This window comes from Ichthyophthirius multifiliis, assembly GCF_000220395.1.
Source record: "Ichthyophthirius multifiliis unplaced genomic scaffold scaff_1120509249474, whole genome shotgun sequence".
NCBI classification, from domain to species: Eukaryota; Ciliophora; class Oligohymenophorea; order Hymenostomatida; genus Ichthyophthirius; species Ichthyophthirius multifiliis.
In genome coordinates, this window is record NW_004087677.1 from 3,525 (window position 1) to 22,932 (window position 19,408).

At 14.0% G+C, this 19,408-nt stretch overlaps 4 protein-coding genes across 4 annotated transcripts, besides 53 other annotated features; 2 read left to right on the forward strand and 2 right to left on the reverse strand. All coding sequences in view use genetic code 6, as the record gives it.

Moving 5' to 3' along the window:
• The first annotated feature begins 13 nt into the window (after positions 1-13).
• Positions 14-83: a microsatellite.
• A 136-nt stretch (positions 84-219) lies between these two features.
• Positions 220-264: a microsatellite.
• Positions 265-295: 31 nt separating this feature from the next.
• Positions 296-334: a microsatellite.
• A 1,220-nt stretch (positions 335-1,554) lies between these two features.
• Positions 1,555-1,591: a microsatellite.
• A 1,801-nt stretch (positions 1,592-3,392) lies between these two features.
• Positions 3,393-3,422: a microsatellite.
• A 261-nt stretch (positions 3,423-3,683) lies between these two features.
• Positions 3,684-3,760: a microsatellite.
• Positions 3,708-3,755: a microsatellite.
• Positions 3,721-3,790: a microsatellite.
• A 123-nt stretch (positions 3,791-3,913) lies between these two features.
• Positions 3,914-3,963: a microsatellite.
• Positions 3,964-4,015: 52 nt separating this feature from the next.
• Positions 4,016-4,050: a microsatellite.
• Positions 4,051-4,183: 133 nt separating this feature from the next.
• Positions 4,184-4,219: a microsatellite.
• A 133-nt stretch (positions 4,220-4,352) lies between these two features.
• IMG5_007210 (hypothetical protein) lies at positions 4,353-4,826 on the forward strand (the record flags this gene model as incomplete). The annotated part of the gene is made up of 1 exon (XM_004039817.1): positions 4,353-4,826. A coding segment is annotated over one exon (462 nt), but the record flags the coding sequence as incomplete, so codon positions are not given.
• Positions 4,827-4,931: 105 nt separating this feature from the next.
• Positions 4,932-4,984: a microsatellite.
• Positions 4,985-5,177: 193 nt separating this feature from the next.
• Positions 5,178-5,233: a microsatellite.
• Positions 5,181-5,229: a microsatellite.
• Positions 5,187-5,234: a microsatellite.
• Positions 5,219-5,271: a microsatellite.
• Positions 5,226-5,277: a microsatellite.
• Positions 5,226-5,308: a microsatellite.
• Positions 5,309-5,318: 10 nt separating this feature from the next.
• On the reverse strand, positions 5,319-6,059 carry IMG5_007220 (hypothetical protein; the record flags this gene model as incomplete). The annotated part of the gene is made up of 1 exon (XM_004039818.1): positions 5,319-6,059. The coding sequence occupies one exon, from the start codon at positions 6,057-6,059 to the stop codon at positions 5,319-5,321; it is 741 nt and encodes a 246-aa protein (XP_004039866.1).
• A 603-nt stretch (positions 6,060-6,662) lies between these two features.
• Positions 6,663-6,717: a microsatellite.
• Positions 6,705-6,757: a microsatellite.
• A 243-nt stretch (positions 6,758-7,000) lies between these two features.
• Positions 7,001-7,060: a microsatellite.
• Positions 7,012-7,062: a microsatellite.
• A 251-nt stretch (positions 7,063-7,313) lies between these two features.
• Positions 7,314-7,347: a microsatellite.
• A 616-nt stretch (positions 7,348-7,963) lies between these two features.
• Positions 7,964-8,028: a microsatellite.
• Positions 7,971-8,027: a microsatellite.
• A 109-nt stretch (positions 8,029-8,137) lies between the features above and the next one.
• Positions 8,138-8,172: a microsatellite.
• Positions 8,173-8,187: 15 nt separating this feature from the next.
• Positions 8,188-8,246: a microsatellite.
• Positions 8,247-8,261: 15 nt separating this feature from the next.
• Positions 8,262-8,465: a microsatellite.
• Positions 8,292-8,336: a microsatellite.
• A 227-nt stretch (positions 8,466-8,692) lies between the features above and the next one.
• Positions 8,693-8,804: a microsatellite.
• A 329-nt stretch (positions 8,805-9,133) lies between these two features.
• Positions 9,134-9,596, forward strand: IMG5_007230 (hypothetical protein; the record flags this gene model as incomplete). The annotated part of the gene is made up of 1 exon (XM_004039819.1): positions 9,134-9,596. A coding segment is annotated over one exon (462 nt), but the record flags the coding sequence as incomplete, so codon positions are not given.
• Positions 9,315-9,352: a microsatellite.
• Positions 9,597-9,746: 150 nt separating the features above from the next.
• Positions 9,747-9,789: a microsatellite.
• A 171-nt stretch (positions 9,790-9,960) lies between these two features.
• Positions 9,961-10,019: a microsatellite.
• A 363-nt stretch (positions 10,020-10,382) lies between these two features.
• Positions 10,383-10,442: a microsatellite.
• Positions 10,443-11,279: 837 nt separating this feature from the next.
• Positions 11,280-11,326: a microsatellite.
• Positions 11,327-11,336: 10 nt separating this feature from the next.
• Positions 11,337-11,378: a microsatellite.
• A 51-nt stretch (positions 11,379-11,429) lies between these two features.
• Positions 11,430-11,465: a microsatellite.
• A 126-nt stretch (positions 11,466-11,591) lies between these two features.
• Positions 11,592-11,634: a microsatellite.
• Positions 11,617-11,673: a microsatellite.
• Positions 11,656-11,728: a microsatellite.
• A 1,981-nt stretch (positions 11,729-13,709) lies between these two features.
• Positions 13,710-13,777: a microsatellite.
• Positions 13,778-14,646: 869 nt separating this feature from the next.
• Positions 14,647-14,689: a microsatellite.
• A 182-nt stretch (positions 14,690-14,871) lies between these two features.
• On the reverse strand, positions 14,872-16,683 carry IMG5_007240 (protein phosphatase 2C, putative; the record flags this gene model as incomplete). The annotated part of the gene is made up of 3 exons (XM_004039820.1): positions 14,872-14,925; positions 14,985-15,646; positions 15,690-16,683. 3 exons carry the CDS (start codon positions 16,681-16,683, stop codon positions 14,872-14,874), a joined length of 1,710 nt encoding a protein of 569 aa, XP_004039868.1.
• Positions 16,684-17,208: 525 nt separating this feature from the next.
• Positions 17,209-17,253: a microsatellite.
• Positions 17,254-18,749: 1,496 nt separating this feature from the next.
• Positions 18,750-18,787: a microsatellite.
• Positions 18,788-18,882: 95 nt separating this feature from the next.
• Positions 18,883-18,934: a microsatellite.
• Positions 18,924-18,978: a microsatellite.
• Positions 18,954-19,057: a microsatellite.
• Positions 18,969-19,024: a microsatellite.
• Positions 19,058-19,168: 111 nt separating the features above from the next.
• Positions 19,169-19,206: a microsatellite.
• Positions 19,197-19,231: a microsatellite.
• Positions 19,232-19,331: 100 nt separating this feature from the next.
• Positions 19,332-19,397: a microsatellite.
• Positions 19,375-19,408: a microsatellite.
• Positions 19,377-19,408: part of a microsatellite that runs on past the window's edge.

Sequence of the window (19,408 nt, forward strand, 5' to 3'; positions counted from 1 at the left end):
CTAAAGAAAAAACATATTTTTGATATTATTATTCATATTTAAATATTTTTATAATTATTATTCATATTTAAATATTTCTTATACAATATTTTGAATATAAAAATTTATTCTTTAAATATAAAACCTAAAAAATCACAAAATAAATAATTAATTAATTATGTTAATTCAACATTTTTTTATTTTTATTTTTATTGAAAAAAAAATATTTTTTATTACTATAAAAAAAGATAAAAAAAAAGAAATAAAAAGAAAATAAAAGAAAAATATTTGAGTTTATAATTATAATAATTATATATATATTTAATTTTATGTTTTTATATTTATATTTATTTTTATTTATATAAATTATATATTATTTTAAATATAATTTATAAATAAACATTTTAAATAAATACAATATTTATTAAATTAAATTATTATAAAAATATTTTTATATTAAATATTATCAAATTTATGAATATTATGAACATTGTTAGTAATCTGATTAAAAGTCTTATGTCTTTTTAATTATATTATTCGTAAATAAAACACAGAACTGACCGTATTCTAGATTATTTTAAAATATTTATTTACAGATTAAATGATTTTCATCAGTTAAACCAAATTATAAATCTTTAAAAGGTTTTAACATTTTATAAAAAATATTGAATTAATCTGGACATAAATTAAAGTTTTTCTTTTCTTAGTTTTAACTATATTATATGTATGATTGATTATTATTATTTTATTTCATTTGAAATTAAAATTAAATTTTATTTGGTTTATTAGTATTAATTTCTAAATGGATAATTTCCTCAATATATGTAAAACTAAAATAAATATTCTCTTTATCACTATTATTTTATAATAAAATTAATTCAAGTAATATTTTAATTGGTATAAGTATAAATCTATTATCATTTATGAAATTTTTTAAATTAATTTGCTTTATTATTAAATATAATTAAGATTATTACTAACCATTAAAGTTTATTTAATTTACTATTAATTTGTAATAAAAAATAATTTGATTATCTTGTATAAATTCAAGTTTTATATTATTAAAATCTTTTATATCTTAAATATTATTTACGAAATTTTAAAAACTTTAAAATTTAAAGCAGTACTATATATTATCTGGGATTTCATTAGAGTTTTTTAAAAAATAAGAATTTTCCAATCTTAACTAATGTTATTAATATCTTTGATTAAAAAAATATAGTTAAATTTGGTTCTCGTCAATAGGTTCTAGTATAAAATAAAGGAATTATTTTCTTATTAAGATTAATACTTCTGAATTTTATAGAAGTGTTCTATTATAATAGGAAACTGCTTTTATGAAATCTTTAAAACAACCTTCTTTAAAATCTAGATTTAGAATAGTTTAATTTTTGTTAATTTAACTAAAAGTTTATTCGGATAAAGAAAAAGTATTTTTATTTGACATAATAATAAAAGAAAAAATAATGAAATTGTTTTTATTAAAAAAAAAATTGTTATTTTGAATTGTTTTTTTTTAAACAAAAAACTAATAATAATTTCGTTAAAATTTTTATTAAAAATATCATTTTTTGGTAAAATTTAGTAGAAAATTTAAAATTTAGTAGAAAATATAATATACAAAATATAAAAAAGATATGAAAATAAAAATAATTTAAAAACCAAAAAAAACAATTAAAATAAATAAAAATTACTATCTATTTTATAAAAAAATAATAATTAAAGAAAAATTGTACTATAATATATATCACTAATATATATTTTTAAATAATTTAAATTTAGTTTTAATAAATTTCTGATATAAAGAATAAATTATAATATTTAATAATTCTTTAAATATATTTTTCCCAATGTAGCTATTATAATTTTATAGCAAAATGAAAATATATGTAATAAAATATAATCTTTTAAATTAAAAAAACTTTAATTATTTTTTTAAATATCCTTAATTAAATACCTATATAAAAATAAATAAATGTCTGATTTGTAAATACCAGATGAAGGAAATAATAATATAGATAAATATTGCTAATAAAATAACAATAAATAAAAAGTTTATTTGGAAAATAATTAATCTAACCATATTATTGACATTAATTTACTAACAATTAGGAAAATATTAATAGACAAAGGTAATAATTTTTTATTTAAAAAATGAAATATATAATTTTATCAAAAAAGGTTATAACGAACAATAATTCGACCCAATAATTAATCTTTATACTAAATAAGATATAAATATAAGTAATGAATAAGATATAATTAATAATATTATTAACTAAATTCATCAAAAATATGATACAAATTAGTAGTTAGAGTCCTAAAATAAATCAGAACTAAACTAAGACTATAAAAAAGAAGAAAATAAATTAAATTAAATCAAATTAATTCAATGTATTATTTGCTTAGAATAAAAAGAAACATTTTATTAAAATTCAAAGTGTCTTCATAGTTTTTGTATTTAATGTACTATTAATTATCTTTAATATAAAATAGATTTATTAAATGTAAAATTAATTTTTTCTTTTTTCTTATTATTAATAATGATTTTTAAATAAAAAAAAGGTTGAATAAATCAAATGCTAAGATTAGCATTGTAATAATTATTTCAGTCATGATGAAATATTATTGTTCTTAGAAAAAAATTTATAGAATTATATTTAAAGATATAAAAGTATATATAATACATAATAAATTTTAAAAATACCAAATAGTAAACCATGTTAAACTCCTAATTGTGACGGTTATATAATTATATAAAAAACTAAAAAATACTAACCATGTAATTTATGTAATACAAATATATGTACAAAATGCCTTCAAATATGGCATCCTAATACTACTTGTTCTAATAATAAATAAAATGATTCTATTAAAATAATTATTAAGAAAGGCTTAAGTACTACATGTCCTAATTGTAATATAAATATAGAGAAATAATCAGGATGTAACCACATGAAATGCATGTATTTAAAAAATAAATATTCATAAATTAAATATATATCCATAATTTTTTTTTATAAGTATTTGTTAATATGAATTCTGTTGGATTTGTAAATCGAAATATGAATATGGTCATTATGAAAATTTAAATCCTTTAGGATGCAAATAGTATTCTTCAAGATAAGATTGGCCTTTATATAAAGTCTATTTAATAAGATTTTTAACATTTATTTATTTGATTTTTATAGTACTAAGTATTCCATTTTATGTCTACTTTTTTATATCATTTAAATATGGAATTAAAGCTATTAAGTAAATTATTTATTATATAAAAAAATATAAATTTATTATTTTATTTTATTTAAAATAAAAAAATTAAATTAAATAGAAAAAGCTTAAGAATAAGAAATAAAGTACTAAAAAATTTTATGACTTTTTTATCATTAATATTTATGTTTGCTGGATTGGTGTTATTTCCTATTTTATTATCCTATTTTATTGCTAAATAATTATAAGATTAATACTGCAAAAAATTTAAAAAAGAAAAAGAAAAAGATAATTATAAAATGACATAAATCCTAATTAGTTTATAGGATAGACTAATAGAAATAATATATAATAAATAACAAACGAAAAATATGATAATATTTAGGTAAATGATAAATAATAAATAGACTAAAGAGTTCCAGTAGTTAAATATTTAATTGCTGATTAATATTAACACGAGATTAATCATTTTAGATGTGCTGTAACAAAAAATTATAATATTAATAAAACAATGAATTTAATAAAATATACTAATTATAATAATAAAATAATTAATAATAATAATATTTAAATATTAAATAAAAAATATTAATAAATATTATTGTTTAAATTAAAAAAATTAGAGAAAAATAAATTAATAATAATATAATAATTACAATTAGTTAAAGTGAATGATTTATTTTTATTATTATATTAATAATCTTATTAATATTATTGTTATTATTATATTTATTTAATTTATATATTGTATATTTATTTAATATATTAATTTAAAATTATAAAATATATAATAAAATATATATAATTTATTTTTTTATATATAAATTATTAATAATTTAGATATTAATAAATTAATATTAAAAAAAGTAATTAACTATTTGTTTATATATTTTTATAATAATATTATATATAATTTAATAATTCTTATTTTCGGATTATTTAATTTTTTTTTTCATTCAAAAATAAACTAAAATAAATAGTGAAATAACTATGAAATTTTAATAAATAAATTGAATTTTATTAAAAAATTTAAATAAATAATAAGATATTTAAAATGTATATACATATTAAATAAATTCTAGTCCATATTAGTTAAATTTTTAACAAATACTTATCAAAATTTATATATATATATTTAAAACAAAATAAATAAAAATAAAAGTTTTTAACTAAAAATTAATGATAGTTTCATAAATTTGTCTATATTTTAAAATTTTCATAAAAAGTTTTTGCAATAATAGATTATATTGAAAGAATTTAATTTGATTTTAAAGTTTCTTTATTATTTAATTAATTAGATTTTATAAAATTCTATGTTTTTTTAATTTAATTTAAATTTTATTTCTTTTGCGTTTTTTATTGGTTTTCTAGTTCTAATAATTTATGTGTATTAGTATTTAATAATAACAAAAACTTAAAAGCCTCATCATGATAAATTTCTAAATTTTATTTTAATTATTAACAATTATCTTCATTTTTATTGGTACTAACTAAAAGTGGAGTTGTTTTAGAACTTAAATGACCACAAATGCTTTTTATTCTTCTTTTATTATCTTTATTTTCTGATTAAAATTTGGAATTAAAATTTGTACTAAATAGTGAATTAATTTTAAACGGACTTGTGAATTATTTAGATAATATAATATCACTTTTAAGAATATTTTATTGATTTTTATAGCTTTTTTAATTTTGCATAATTATTTTATTATTATTTTAATCACAATAATAATATAAAAAATTTATTTATAAAAAATGATAATAAAAATAATTTTATAATAAATAATAATAAATAATAGAAAAAAAATTAAATTATTTTAAAAAATACTATATATATTTAATTTATTCAAAAAAAATAATTATATATATATAAGGTAATTATTTTTAAAAAACAAAATAAATATAAATATATAAAAATATTATCTTTATTAAATATATACATAAATATTTATAAATATAAAATTAAAAAATATAATTATAATATTTTTTATTATATATAAATAAATAAAAATCTAAATATAATTAAATATAAATATAAATATATATATTATTATTTATATATTTATATATTTATATATTTATATATATTATTAATAGATATATTATACATATTTTTATTTTAACAAAAATTTTCATTTTTTTTAATTTCTTCTTGTTTTTTCTTTTTGTAATAAGTCTTCAGTTTCAGCATTAATATTAATGTAATCAGCTCCATAAGTTTTAACAGCTTTAATTCTTAAATTTTCGCTAAATTCCTTAGTAAATATTTTTAAAAAAGCTACTAAATCTGATCTTTCTTCTTCACTCTAAATACCTCCATTTTTTATTTCACATTTGCATCCTTTTATGAAATTTTTAGGATTTTATAAAAAATAAAAAAGATTTCTTGTATTCCAAATATGAGAAGAATAAGTTAATGCCGGGGTATAATTATAATAATAATCAGCTCCTGCCCTTCTACCATAAATAAGTCCTAATCCAGGTCCACTAGTCTTTCTTCCAGCATTATCTTTTTCTAAAGAATGACATGATTAACATTAAGTTGTAAAAATTTATGATCCTGCAACAAAATCGCCATCTATTGGTATTTTTTAATCTTCAATTTCATATTTATATCTATGTTCTTTCGATTTTGCGGATTATATTTTTTTTAAATTTTCATGATCTAAGAATTTTTGTTCTCCTTCTTTATTTTTTGTGTCGACTTCTGATTATAATTTTGTTATGTTTTCGTAAAATTATTCCTTTGTTAAACCAGATTCGGTAAGTATTCTTTAATTCCATTTTTTCTCGAGCTCTTCTTAGGTGAGCTTTTATTTATTTTCGTTATTTTACTATGATTTTTCTATATTTTATTGTTGTGGTTTAGACATTTGTGTTTTTTATATTTTTGGATATTAAAAAATTATATGTATTATTTTTTATTATGTTTACTTTTTTTCTTTTCTTTTTTTATTTTTATTAATTTCATTTAAATATTTTTACAGTCCTTTAAGCTATATTTTACTAATCGTATATTATAATATTGAAAATATTTATTAATTAAAGATTTATTAAAATATAAGTTTAAATATATTAAATTTATATATTATTTTAAAATTGTTTTATATATAATTTTATATTTATTAGTATTATAAATGCTCTGAATAAATATTTCATCTAAATATAATTAAATATAATATTAATATAATAATTTTTTTTTATGAAATTAAAAATTATAATTATGAATATTAATAATTAAAATATTTAAAAAAAAAAATCTAAACAACGTTTATAACATAAATATTTTTTAATAATCATTTGATAGAGTTAGTTACATTATAAAAATTTACGGAAGCAAATTTAATATTATATTAATAATTTTAGTATTTAAATTTGAATTTATAATAATTGTTAATAAAATTAAAGATAAGAAAAATAAATAATATATAAAATTAAAACTAATAACAAAAAAATCAAATATATTAAAATAGTTATTAATAAAAAAATAAAGAAAATTATATTTTAAAAAATAATATAATAAATTTATATAATTTATAAATAAAACTATAATTTATATATTAATTTATATTTTGAAAAAAAAAAAAATATTTTATATTATATTTTCTTAAATAATTAATAATAAAAATTTTAGAATAAATAAAAATAATTGTTAAGTAACTAAATAAAATGTATTGTTCTAAAAATTTATTATGTTTTCTATAATTATTTTATTATTAAAAAAAAAGATAAAATAAATAACTTATCTTTTTGTTTTATAATAAATATAAATATATTAATAGTAATATATTCAAAAATAAAATGTAAAATAAGGTAAAAATAATAATATAAAAATAAAAATATATAAATATATATATATAAGATAATATATATATATTTTTTATTTATATCATTATTTTTTTATTATTATTTTTAAATTTATAAAAAATTTTCTAATTCTATTAATTCTATTTATATTATATATAAATAAATAAGCATATTTTGTATTATTATTAAATATATTTTGAAATTATATTTTGTTTTTTCAAATTATTTTTTTATATTATTTATACATTTTTTAACTATTTTTGCTAAATTAAATTTATATGTATTATTTTTTATTCTTTTTTATATAAAATATAAAAACTTTTTTTTTTTTTTATTTTATTTTTTTTACTTTATAAATTTATTTATAATATTTGTTGATTTTTATCTTGAGAAAAAAAAAATCATATTTAATAATTAATATTTTTTTTTAAAAAAATATTTTTTTGCATACAAATAAAAAATAATATTTACATATAATGTCATTACTTTAATTAGTAAGAAAGCAGTCTGATTAAATTGAAGACTAATTAAATATTGAACAAGAAATAAACTAGAGTAAGTAAAATTATAATTCAAATAAGAATTAAAAAAATATATAAATTAATACATTAAATAATAATATTAATTATAATAGGAAAGAATATTTAAAAAGAAATGTTAAAACATTAAAATAATATATAAAAAGATAAATAAATAGATTTAAAAAACTAAATTAAATAAATATAATAATAAGAAAAATAATTTGTATAAAATAATCATCATAAAGAATAATAAATTTAAGAAAATGAAGATTTTGAAATTCTTATAAAAAAAAGATTAAAGTTGATTAAGATGAAAGTATTTCAAAGTAAAATTAAAATGAAAAGGAAAAAATTAAAAAATATGAATAAAAGTTTTAAGATAAAAATTAATAACAATTAAAATAAAAAGAATATGAATAGAAAAATATATAAAAATCAGAAAAAGACAAAAATAATAAATAATATTAATATAAAAATTCAAAAAATAATAATTTATTAAATAATTAAAAAATATAAGAAAATAATTAAAAATAAATTTAATAAAAGTCAAATTAATAATAAAGTCAACAATAAAAAGAATAAAATTAATAAAATAAATAAAAAACAAATATAGAAATTGTCTAAAAAAATAAATAAAATTAAAAAATATAATAAAATTTGCAATAAAAACAGCAAAATATATAAATTTAATAAAAATCTGAATAAAATTAAAATATATAAATAAAACAAAATTAAAATTAATTTAATTAATAATAATAGTAATAATAAAATGATGATAAAACTCAAAAAATATAAATAAAAAAATCAAAATAAAATACATAATATTAAAAATAATAAATATAATAATAATAATAATAATAATAATAATAATAATAATAATAATAATAATAGTAATAATAGTAATAATAGTAATAATAGTAATAATAATAATAAAAATTTAACAATAATAATCATAGTAATTATAGCCATAAAATTAAAATAATAATTAATAAAAAAGATTATCTTAATTTCCTTTAAAAGACTAAATATTAAAATTAGATCAAGCATTAAAAAATTAAAACTGGAAATTAAAACGATGAAATATAAAAAAAGTACTACAAATTGAAAATGTATTAAAAAAAAAAAATAATAATATACTAACGAACAAAAACAAAAACAAATTAATGAGAAATAAAACTTAATAATAACAATCTAATAATAATAAAAATAATAATAAAATAATAATAATAATAATAATAATAATAATAATAATAATAATAATAATAATAATAATAATAATAATAATTATAAGATATTATAAATTAACATAAAACTAAAATTAATCTAAATAGGATTAAAAAACATATAAAAGCTAGAGCAAAAACCATTTGTACAATAACAATCATAGAGAACTCCAAATTATTAAAATAATAATATTTAAAAAATGATTCATAATAAAGTAAATAATAAATGTTTAAGAACTTAAATATTTTCCAAAAATAATAATACTTGTAAAAAATAATAAATAAATTAAAAAGTATGAAAAGGTTAAATTCCTAACAATAAGATGTAATGAAAAGATATAAAGCTGCTCTTATAAAAATAAATTAGAAATTATAAGAAATCTAAAAAGCTAAAAAAATAAAACAACAATAAAATTAAAATAGACAAAGACAATAATAAATGCAATAAAGGAAATAAAGAGTCGAAATTGAAGATGACTATGACTATGAGGATGGATTTGTGGTTCGAACTGAAGATGAAGAAGATTTAGATGAAGAAGATGATGAAGCGTAAAAGGAATTATATAAAATTATTAATAAAGATAAATTAAGATAAAAAGCTAAAATTAGAGATAATGAGTAAATTTTTGAGAGTAATTTTGGAAGAATGGCTTACGAAGAATTTTAGTCAAAACTTATTGGTTAAAAAGAAGATTTAGAAGAAGAAAAAAGATTGAGAATTATTGCCGAATAAAAAAGGTTGAAAAAAATGAATAATGAAATTGTCTCGAGTAGCGAAGAAAGTGAAGAAAATGAAGATGAAGAAGAAGATGCGGATATTAAAAGTTTTATTGTTGATGAAGATGAAGATATTATATGATATTTTGTTTTTTTTTATTGTTTTTTTAATAATAATAATTAGATAATATATTTTTATTACTTTTAAGCTTGGTTAATTTTTTTTCTGTATTTATTTTTTTTAAAAAAAAAAAAAAAAAAACTCAATACAAAAAAATAAAAAACTATGATTTATTTTTTCTTTGTATTATATTTTTTTTTAAATTATGTTTTTTGTAAAAAAAATTACAGAATTAAAAAGAAAAAAATGTTATAATGTTATTTAATATTTATATATATATTTTTTTTATATTGTTTGTTTGTTAATATTTTATTTTTTTATTAGTTAATTTGGTAATATTATATTTTATTTTTATTTTTTATTTAAAAATATTGTTAATTTATTCTATATTTATATCAATTATATTTTTTTATATTTCAATCAATTATATTTCTTTTATTATTTTTAATTTTAATTATTTTCGTTTTTTTTTTAAAAAAAATAATAATAATTTAATTTAACCCATTTCTGTCAATATTTTTTCAAACAAAAATATATGTTTTTATCTTATCTTATTTAAAAAAATAAAAAAACATGAAATTAAGTTTTTATTTGATAAAACTTTAGACAATTTTTATTAATTTTATTACGTTTTAGTTTTTTTAATTTTTTTTTTAACTGTTTTGTAAAATATAATAATATTAATTAAATAGTTTTAAATTTAAATGTAATTAATTTCTATCCGTTTTTTTAACTATTTTTTTATATAAACTAATTATAAACGTTTTGGAAAGAAATACATTATATATGCGTCTTAATTCAAAAATGATAAATAAAATAAAATTAAAAATAAATAAATAAAAATAATAAATAATACACTAAAAATAAAATTGAAAAAATGATTAATTATTAATTAATAGATTCTTTAATTTATGTATAAAATCTTCCTGGAAATTTTATTAATTGTTAATAAATAAATAATAATTTTTAACTTGACAGTTATATTCCTATTTAATAATAGAATATCTATGAAATATAATCTTCTTTTATATAATAGTAATAATAATAATAATTTTAATGTAATAATAACAACTTTTATAAAGAAGTAATTTAATAAAATAAACAAGTAAATAGATTACAAAATATAAATGATTTTATTTAGTAATAATAAAAAATTATTTCTGAAAATTAAAATAATATATTTAATTTTTAAGGAAATTTAATTAATAATTCCTTATTAAAACAAAATAATTAACAATAAGAAACTTAATTTATATAAAATAAATAATACATTATTTATGAATACTAAAAGATTTAATAGTAATTTGAAACTTTGTAATAAAAAAAGTTAAAATTATTGAATAAATTAAAGAAATATTAGATAAAAAATAAAAATTAAAGTAATAAAAAGCTAATTTAAATGAAAAAATGTCTTCTTTTATTAATTTCTTCAAATAAAAAATTAAAAAAAAAATATTGTTAATTTAAATAAATAAATGAACTTCTATATAATTAATTGTCTGAACTTGAATTTTTTGAATTAATAATGAAAGAATAGAATTATTTTATTTTATTTAAAAGATTTTTAATAAAACCTTTCATTAAATATATAAAAATTACTAAAGATTTTGATATTGATTAATAAATGAAAGACTACATTAATTTTATTATAAATAAAATAAAATGTTGATAAAGAAAAAATTAATTTAAAAATATATTATATGTTAATAAAAATATAATTAAAAATAGTAATATAAATATATTTTAAAATAATATAAATTAATTTTATATATTTATTTTTATATTTATTTAATTATATTTATTATTCTGGTATTTATTATATATAAATTAAAGTTTTATATTATAGATATTTTTTTAATAAAATAAAATTATTAATTAAAATAAATTTATATATAATCATATATTATAGTATTTAATAAATAAATCTAATGTATATAATTTATTATAGTAATTATTAATAAATAAATTATATATAAATTAAAAAGAAAAAAATAAGGATAAATATATTTTGTAATAAAAAATAAATAGATATATATTAAAAATAAAATATTATAAATTATTTATATTATAAATTAGTATTAATTTTATCATTATAAAAAATATAGTATTTTTAATTTTATCTAAATAATAGAATTTTATTTTATAAATAAATAAACATTTTTTTGTTATTTTAATATTTCATTATTTAAACTGTTTTTTTTATATTTATATTGTTAAAAATCCACACATTATAATAGTTGTAAAAATAGTCACAATAAGTACATAATCATTGTCTTTTAAGTTTCCTATTGGTATTTATCTTTCTAATAAACTCATTTACTTCAATTCATCATCATTGATTCTCTAAAAATGTTTACCAAATATATTTTTTACTATTTTATCTTCAATTTTAGATTAATGTTATTATTTTTTCAAACAATCAGTATAAAAATACGGTTAAATATTCAAAAAGCTTGTTTTATAAAGCTAAAATTAAGGTCTTCTATATCTATAATGAATAGGATAATTAAGATCAAAATGCATGCTTTCATCTTAAAATTAATATTTTAATATATAGATATATTAAGTGCTTAAATAAGAGGGTTTTTCAATTTCAAGTAAATCAAAATTTTTTAATTTCTATATGTATTTAAAAATTTAAAATATATATATATATTTATAAATTTAATAATTAATTTCTTTAAATAATTAATATTTTTATCTTTATTTTTTTTACAAATTAATCATGTAAATACAATTCATCTTAATCCACATACTAAGTATTATCTAAATAATCAAGAATCAAAATTGAACATTTTTAATTTTTTTGATTTTCTTTTAATTTCAATTAAAAATTAATTCTTACTTTTTAATGCAAACCATCTCCAAAAGCACTTTTTTAAAATTAAAATTATTGAATCTCTTATTATTCTTCTTCTTTAATATTCGAAATATTTCCTTAATCATTAATTGAAAAAGATTAATTTATAGAAAGTATGAATTATTAATTAAAATTAAATTAATTAATATTTTTTAAAATTTTAAAGCATTTTAGATCTAAATAAGTATTGTTTTATTAATAATTTAAAGTTATTTAAAATTTTTCATTTAGATTAAAATTATTTATTTAAAAAGGAAATTTATATAAAGTAGCTAGCTATGTTATATCTAAAACTTCATTTTATATAATTGCTGTTGCATTTCTATAATAAAATACATTAAAGCCTTTACATTAAGTATTATTTAAAGGAAATACATAACCTTTGCTTGAAAAATAAGCCTCGAATTTTTACCCTAATTGATTATCTATTCTTTAACTAATATCAGGTAGATTTCCACATCTAATTATTTGTAATTTATCAAATGGAAAGTTAGAAATATAAAGAATATTCTAGGGATTAATGGGTTTTATTGTGGATGATTTATATTAGAAGTTTATTATGTCGGAGCCTTTTTTAAATTTTATTTAATTGCTTTTTATTATTTCAATGTCTTCTTGTTTTAATTCATTGCTTGTTACAATATTTAAGTATTGTATTTGTAATGTTTATATTATTAATAATATAAATGTTATAAATAATAATTTCATTTATTATTTTTAATTTAAGATTTTTTGTTTTGTTTTTTAAAAAAATAAAATTTAGATATTTTAAATTAAATAATATATATATTTTTTTTTTTCAATATATAATTTATTTATAGCTTGAAATTTTATTTTATAAAATTCTAGCTTTTTTTTCAAAAATCTCTTTTATTTTACCAAAACTTTAAGATTTAAAAGTCATACAAGCAATAATTTTCGAAGAATCATATTACATGAATTAATCTTCAGTAATTAAAAATGAGCTTTAATTTTTTTTCCTTTAACCATATTTTTAAGTGTATCATGTATCAAATTTCTAGATTATCTATCCATAAAATTAGGGGTTTAAGTTACATTTTTAGACTAGTAATTTTAGTTTTATTTAGTTTTAAGAATTTTAAAATATAGAGAATTTTAAAGTTCTGTATTTGATAAGACGAGTTTAAGATTTTTTTCGAGTTTTTTTATATATAAATTAAAGCAAGAATCGAAAAGTTTTTATTTAAAAAAGAAGAAATTGGATTTTTATATGATTTTATTTTTAATGAAATCATTTTATTTTTTGAAAATTTAAATTTGATTTTCTATATTTTATTGTCTTTATAAAATTTGATTTTCTATAGTTTCTTGTTTTTATAAATTTTAATCTATTATATATTCTTATTATTTATTTTTTATATTTCGGGATGTATTTTTCGTATATTTAGATTAAGTTGTCATAAATTATATATTTTTTTATTAAAAAAAATCATTATTTGTAGTTGAGTAGAAATTTTATTCACTTTTTAATAATTAATTGTGTATATTTTATCCACAAAAATATTATATTTTTTATAAATTGGATATTGATTTAATCTCTTTTTATATATAATTATTTTTAGATCTCTTAGAATATCTTTTTATTACATATTTTCTTAATTTCATAACTAAATTCGATAAATGTAAATTCTTTTCATTTAATTCATTTATATGTTTTTTTCTCATTTCATATACTTAATTTAATGCTTTCATCTATTATTCTTCTTTTATAAATTCGTCCATTAAATTTTTAATGTCATTTTATAAAACTTCCGAAAACTTTCTATAAATTTGACATTCTTTTTGAATATTTCTTACGTTTTAGTAATTTCCCATTTTATATTCCATTTATTTTAACATTGTATTAAATTATTTTATTTTATTGTATGTATTTGTTAATGATTTTATTATTATTTAATATCTCCTATCTAAAACTACTTTCATATGTTTAAATGTTTATTCCATTTTTTCAGGAAGGACGATTAAATAAGTGTTTAGGTTTTCGTTATATTCAACTATTTATTGCCCTTTTTCTGATATTAGCATTTTCTCTTAAATCTTGCGGTATTCTAGTTCTAATTCTTATTCAAATTTTTAGTGTTTTTCTTGGATTTCTTTTACTTCTTCTATTACCGATATTTCATTATTCATATTTTTTAATTGTTATATTATTTAATGTATTTTATTTTTTTATTTAAATACTATTAGTAAATTATATTTAATTTTTTTAAATATTATATTAAAATTTATTAAAAAATTATAAAAACAAAAATTAACCTTTTTTTTTATTTAAATAAACTTTTAAAATTTATACCAATAAACAAATAAACAACTGTTTTTTTTTTTTTTCTTAATAAAAAAATAAAAAATAAGCTTTAATTAATATATATATATATATATTATTCATTAATTAAGAATATTTATTATTAAATAATTTCAATGTTCTAAAAAAATAACAATACAAGTTATATCATCTCTTGCAAAACTTTACTTTTGAAAAAATTAAAAATAAAATAATTTTTTTTTGTTAAAAAAAAATTAAAAAAAACCTTATTCCAAACTTAAACAGCTTCATTTAATAATTTATCAGCTGCCTATTCTACATTCCCTTTTTCATAAAATTACGAAACACATTTAATAACATCAATATTGTTCATATATTCCCAAATACCATCAAAAGCTAATACAATAAATTTATCTTCACTACTTAGGTCATATTCACTAATTTCTGGTTCTGAAATAACACCCGCTAGAATACCTGCTTTATCTCCCATACTTCTAGTCATTGCTAGCCCTGGAATATCGATATTTTATTACCAAACTCTCAAAGGGCCTATTGGTTATCCATTAAAATCACTTTAACTTTATACCCTTCCCCCAGCCTTTATTACACGTTATCTTTCTCGTTCCAAACAAGGCTTATGGTCTGTGGTTAATGTTTGGAAATAAAAACCATTATTTATTCCTTTTTATTTTCCTATAATTGCCCTTGAATCACCTACATTAGCAATATAGAGTTTGTTTTTATTTATTAGAATTGAAACTAAGGTAGAACCGGAAAGATATGAATCAAAGTTTTATGAACAGATTTCTTTGTTTGTTTCTTTAAATGAAATTGTTAATGTTTATTTTAAATCTTATTATAAGTGTTTTTATATATTTAAAGGGAGTACTTTTGATATTAGTTAAGATACTAAATGACCATTTAAACCTTTTTAGTTTTTGTTTTTATAAAAATAAATAAATAGTATTACCATGACCATCACATATAGCAAACAAATTTAAGTTTAAACCAGATAAGTTTTTTGGGTTTAATATGGCTGAGTCTTGGTTTATTTTTTATATTTTTTAAATTGTCAAACCTGGTTTTGTTTTTATTGAATATTTAATTTTTTGTTATTGTTTTAATAAATTTGGTTATAATTATTATTATGATTAAGTCTTTTCTATTCTATTTTTAAATAAAATAATTACTAAAAAGTTAATTTTTTATTTTTTAAATTTAAATAATTTTTTTGTTTTATCTAATATGGTATTTTATATATATTTAAACGTATTTAAAATTAAAATTAATTACTAATGCTTCTAAAATATAGGATTATGATTAATAAATTAATTACTATTTAATTTAGTAAGAGGTAATAATTAAATATTTTTAATTTAATTTAAATCAATTGAATTATGCAATCTTTTTACAACTGCTGCCTTTTCTAATGAAGGTAACTTATTTTCTTTTTTATATATATTTTATTTTAATAAAGGATAATTACTGTATTTTTTTAAAAATACTCTTTGATTATTGTTATTGATTTAAATATAATTTATTATGATCTTTTTGTTGTAAATAAAAAGAAATGTTTGGCAAATTTATTTAAGGTAAATGTTCAAATTTAGAAGTTTGATTGCTTATTTATTTATTTTAATTAAAAAGAATAAAAAAATAAATAAAAAGTACTTTTAAATCAAATCAATTTTATCTAAAGTATTTAATTATTTTTAATATAAATCTTTTTTATTTTAGATTAATAATATATTTTATTTTTTTAAAAAATATATGTATTCCTTTATTTTTTTACTTTTTTATTAATTTTATTATTCAATTGTAGATATTAATTTATTATTGTATTTTGCATCTTCTTAATTATATATACTTGAATTAGTTAGTTTATGATGATAATTGTTTATTTGATTTTTAAAAACATAGCTTTGAGGAAAAACTAATGATTAAGTTAATGGATTATTATGCATTTTTGTATTTATTTATTTTTAGTACTATTATTTATTCATTAAACAAAAACGAAACTTTAATTTATTTTTTTTATTAATTATGTATATATTTAAAATAAATATTTAATTTATATTTTTATTAATTTTTAAAATTTTCAATTTATATATTTATAATCTTAATATAAAAAATTATAAAATTGTCAATAATATAACCAAACAGAATAAAAATGGAAATTTTACAGAATCTCCTTTATTATAATATGAATAATAATTTTCTAAATATTAATTTTAAATAAAATATTTTTTATAAAGCATTATATATATTTATAAGAGCGTTTTTATAAAGATTCTTGTATTTTTGTTTCATTTTCCATTTGACATTTTCTTTTTATAACTTAAAAAAAATTAATCAAACATATAATTAATTATTAGCTACTATTTTCTAATATATATCTTTCTACCATTTATGTTCTTTTATTCTTTAATTAATTCTTAAAATTTAATCTTTTTCTAATAATATAAAAAAATAAAAAAAAAAGTATATTAATATATATATATATATATATATATATATATATATATATATTATATTTTCTATTTATTTATAAAATTCCAAGTATTATTAGATATATATTTAGGTTTATTAATTTTTATATTTAAAATATTTTCAAAGACAGCTTCATTACTACACCCATAAAAAGGATTATTTCCAGTAAATAACTCATAAGTTAATAATCATATACCATACCAATCTACAGCCTTCCCATATTTTTATTTTTTTACAATTTCAGAGGCTAAATACATAGAGGTTCCACAAAAAGAATAAGTCTTTTATCTAGAATTAATATTGAGTTTAACTAAACTAAAATCAATATATTTAATATGCCCATCATTATTTATGAGAATATTTTAATGTTTAAGGTCTCTATAGATGATATGTTTTAAATGTAATTGTTCTATAACTACAATAATTTCGGCTATATATTTTTTAACGATATTTTCTTAAAGTCTATTTTTTCTAAAAAGAAGTTTACTCAAATCTCCTCCATCGATATATTCTAAAATTAAATATAAATACTAATTATCCTAAAAAAAAAAATCAGAGTTAATTAATAAAAGGATTTCCCTTCATTTCTTTCCTTTATAATATATTTTTATATTTTTGTTTATTCAATTATTTAGACATTATTTTCATGGAGTATTTTTTACATTGAAAATGTCTAAATTTACTTTACCAAAACCACATTTTCCAAGTTCTCTTATAAATTAGAGTTTCTATCCCTTTATTTCTTCATCTTCTACAAATAAATTTTTTTAATTTATTATTTTATTCTATTTTTAATCAAATAATCATTTCATTTTTGTAAATTTTAAGATTTCGTCTGATATTCCTCTCCTTATAATATGATATGATAAAATTAATTTTAATTAGGCTTTTTGTTTATAAAAATTATGAATTTTTCATAAATTCTATAACATTCTAAATATTTTACAAGGTATTCTAGTTTTAAATCTTACTCATTTCTTATGTTTGTATCTGCTTTTGAATATATAAGAATATTTAAATTTTCTAAGTAATTTCTTTCTGAAGCGTAATGAAGGGCTGTGTACGAAGATAGATCGGTACTATATATGTCAAATAAATTGTTTTTTATTAAATATTATAAAAATTATGTTGAATTTGGGATACTTACTATATGCAAGATAGTTCTTTTGAAAAATATTAGGAATTTAAAGTCAAATTTTAAGGTATTTTGCTAAAATTTTTAGACTTTCTAAATGAGAAATGTACAACTAATAAAATATCTAAGAACTTATTTATATTATTTTTACATTAAGAATTTATATTTTATTAAAATATATTATATTAATGTTTATTAATGACATAAAAAAAAAATATTAAAAAGAATATAAATGATTATATATACTTAAATGTAAATTATAAACTGAAATATATGATTTGCTATTTTAAATTTTTGAATAAGTTTATAATATTAACTTTATTAAATTTAAATTTATTTATACATTATATAATTAAAGATTAAAATAAAAAATATAAATTATTAAATTAATAGAAGATATTAAAAAATTATTTATATATAATTATTTATACTTTAATTATTTAGATTAAAAAATATATTTTTAACCTGAATTATAATAATATTAATTAAAATAAATATTTTTTTTAAATAAAGATAAATATTATAATACGTTTTTAAGATAAAAATATAATAGTATTATATAAATAAAAATATTAAATAATATATATATACATATACATATACATATACATATATATATATATATATATTTATAATAATAATTATTATTATAATTATAATTATAATTTTAATTATAATTAAAATATATTAATATATATAATATATATATATTTTTTAATAAATATATACTCAATTTACCTCAAAAAATAAATATATATCATATTCATATTTTTTTTTTATACTATAAATAATATATTTTTTTAATATAAATATTTAAAAATAATAATTTTAATAAATCATAAAGAATTTTATAATATAATAATATATATAAATATAAAAACATATATTTATATATAAACTTTGTAATATTTATTTTTAAAAAATTAAATTTTCTATTTATTAATAGTTTAAGTAAAACTGAAACATTAAAAATTTTTATTTTTTTTAAATAAATTATTAATAAAAAACAATAATACAATTCTTAAAAAATAAAAATATATAAATTTAAAAAATTATAAAAATTT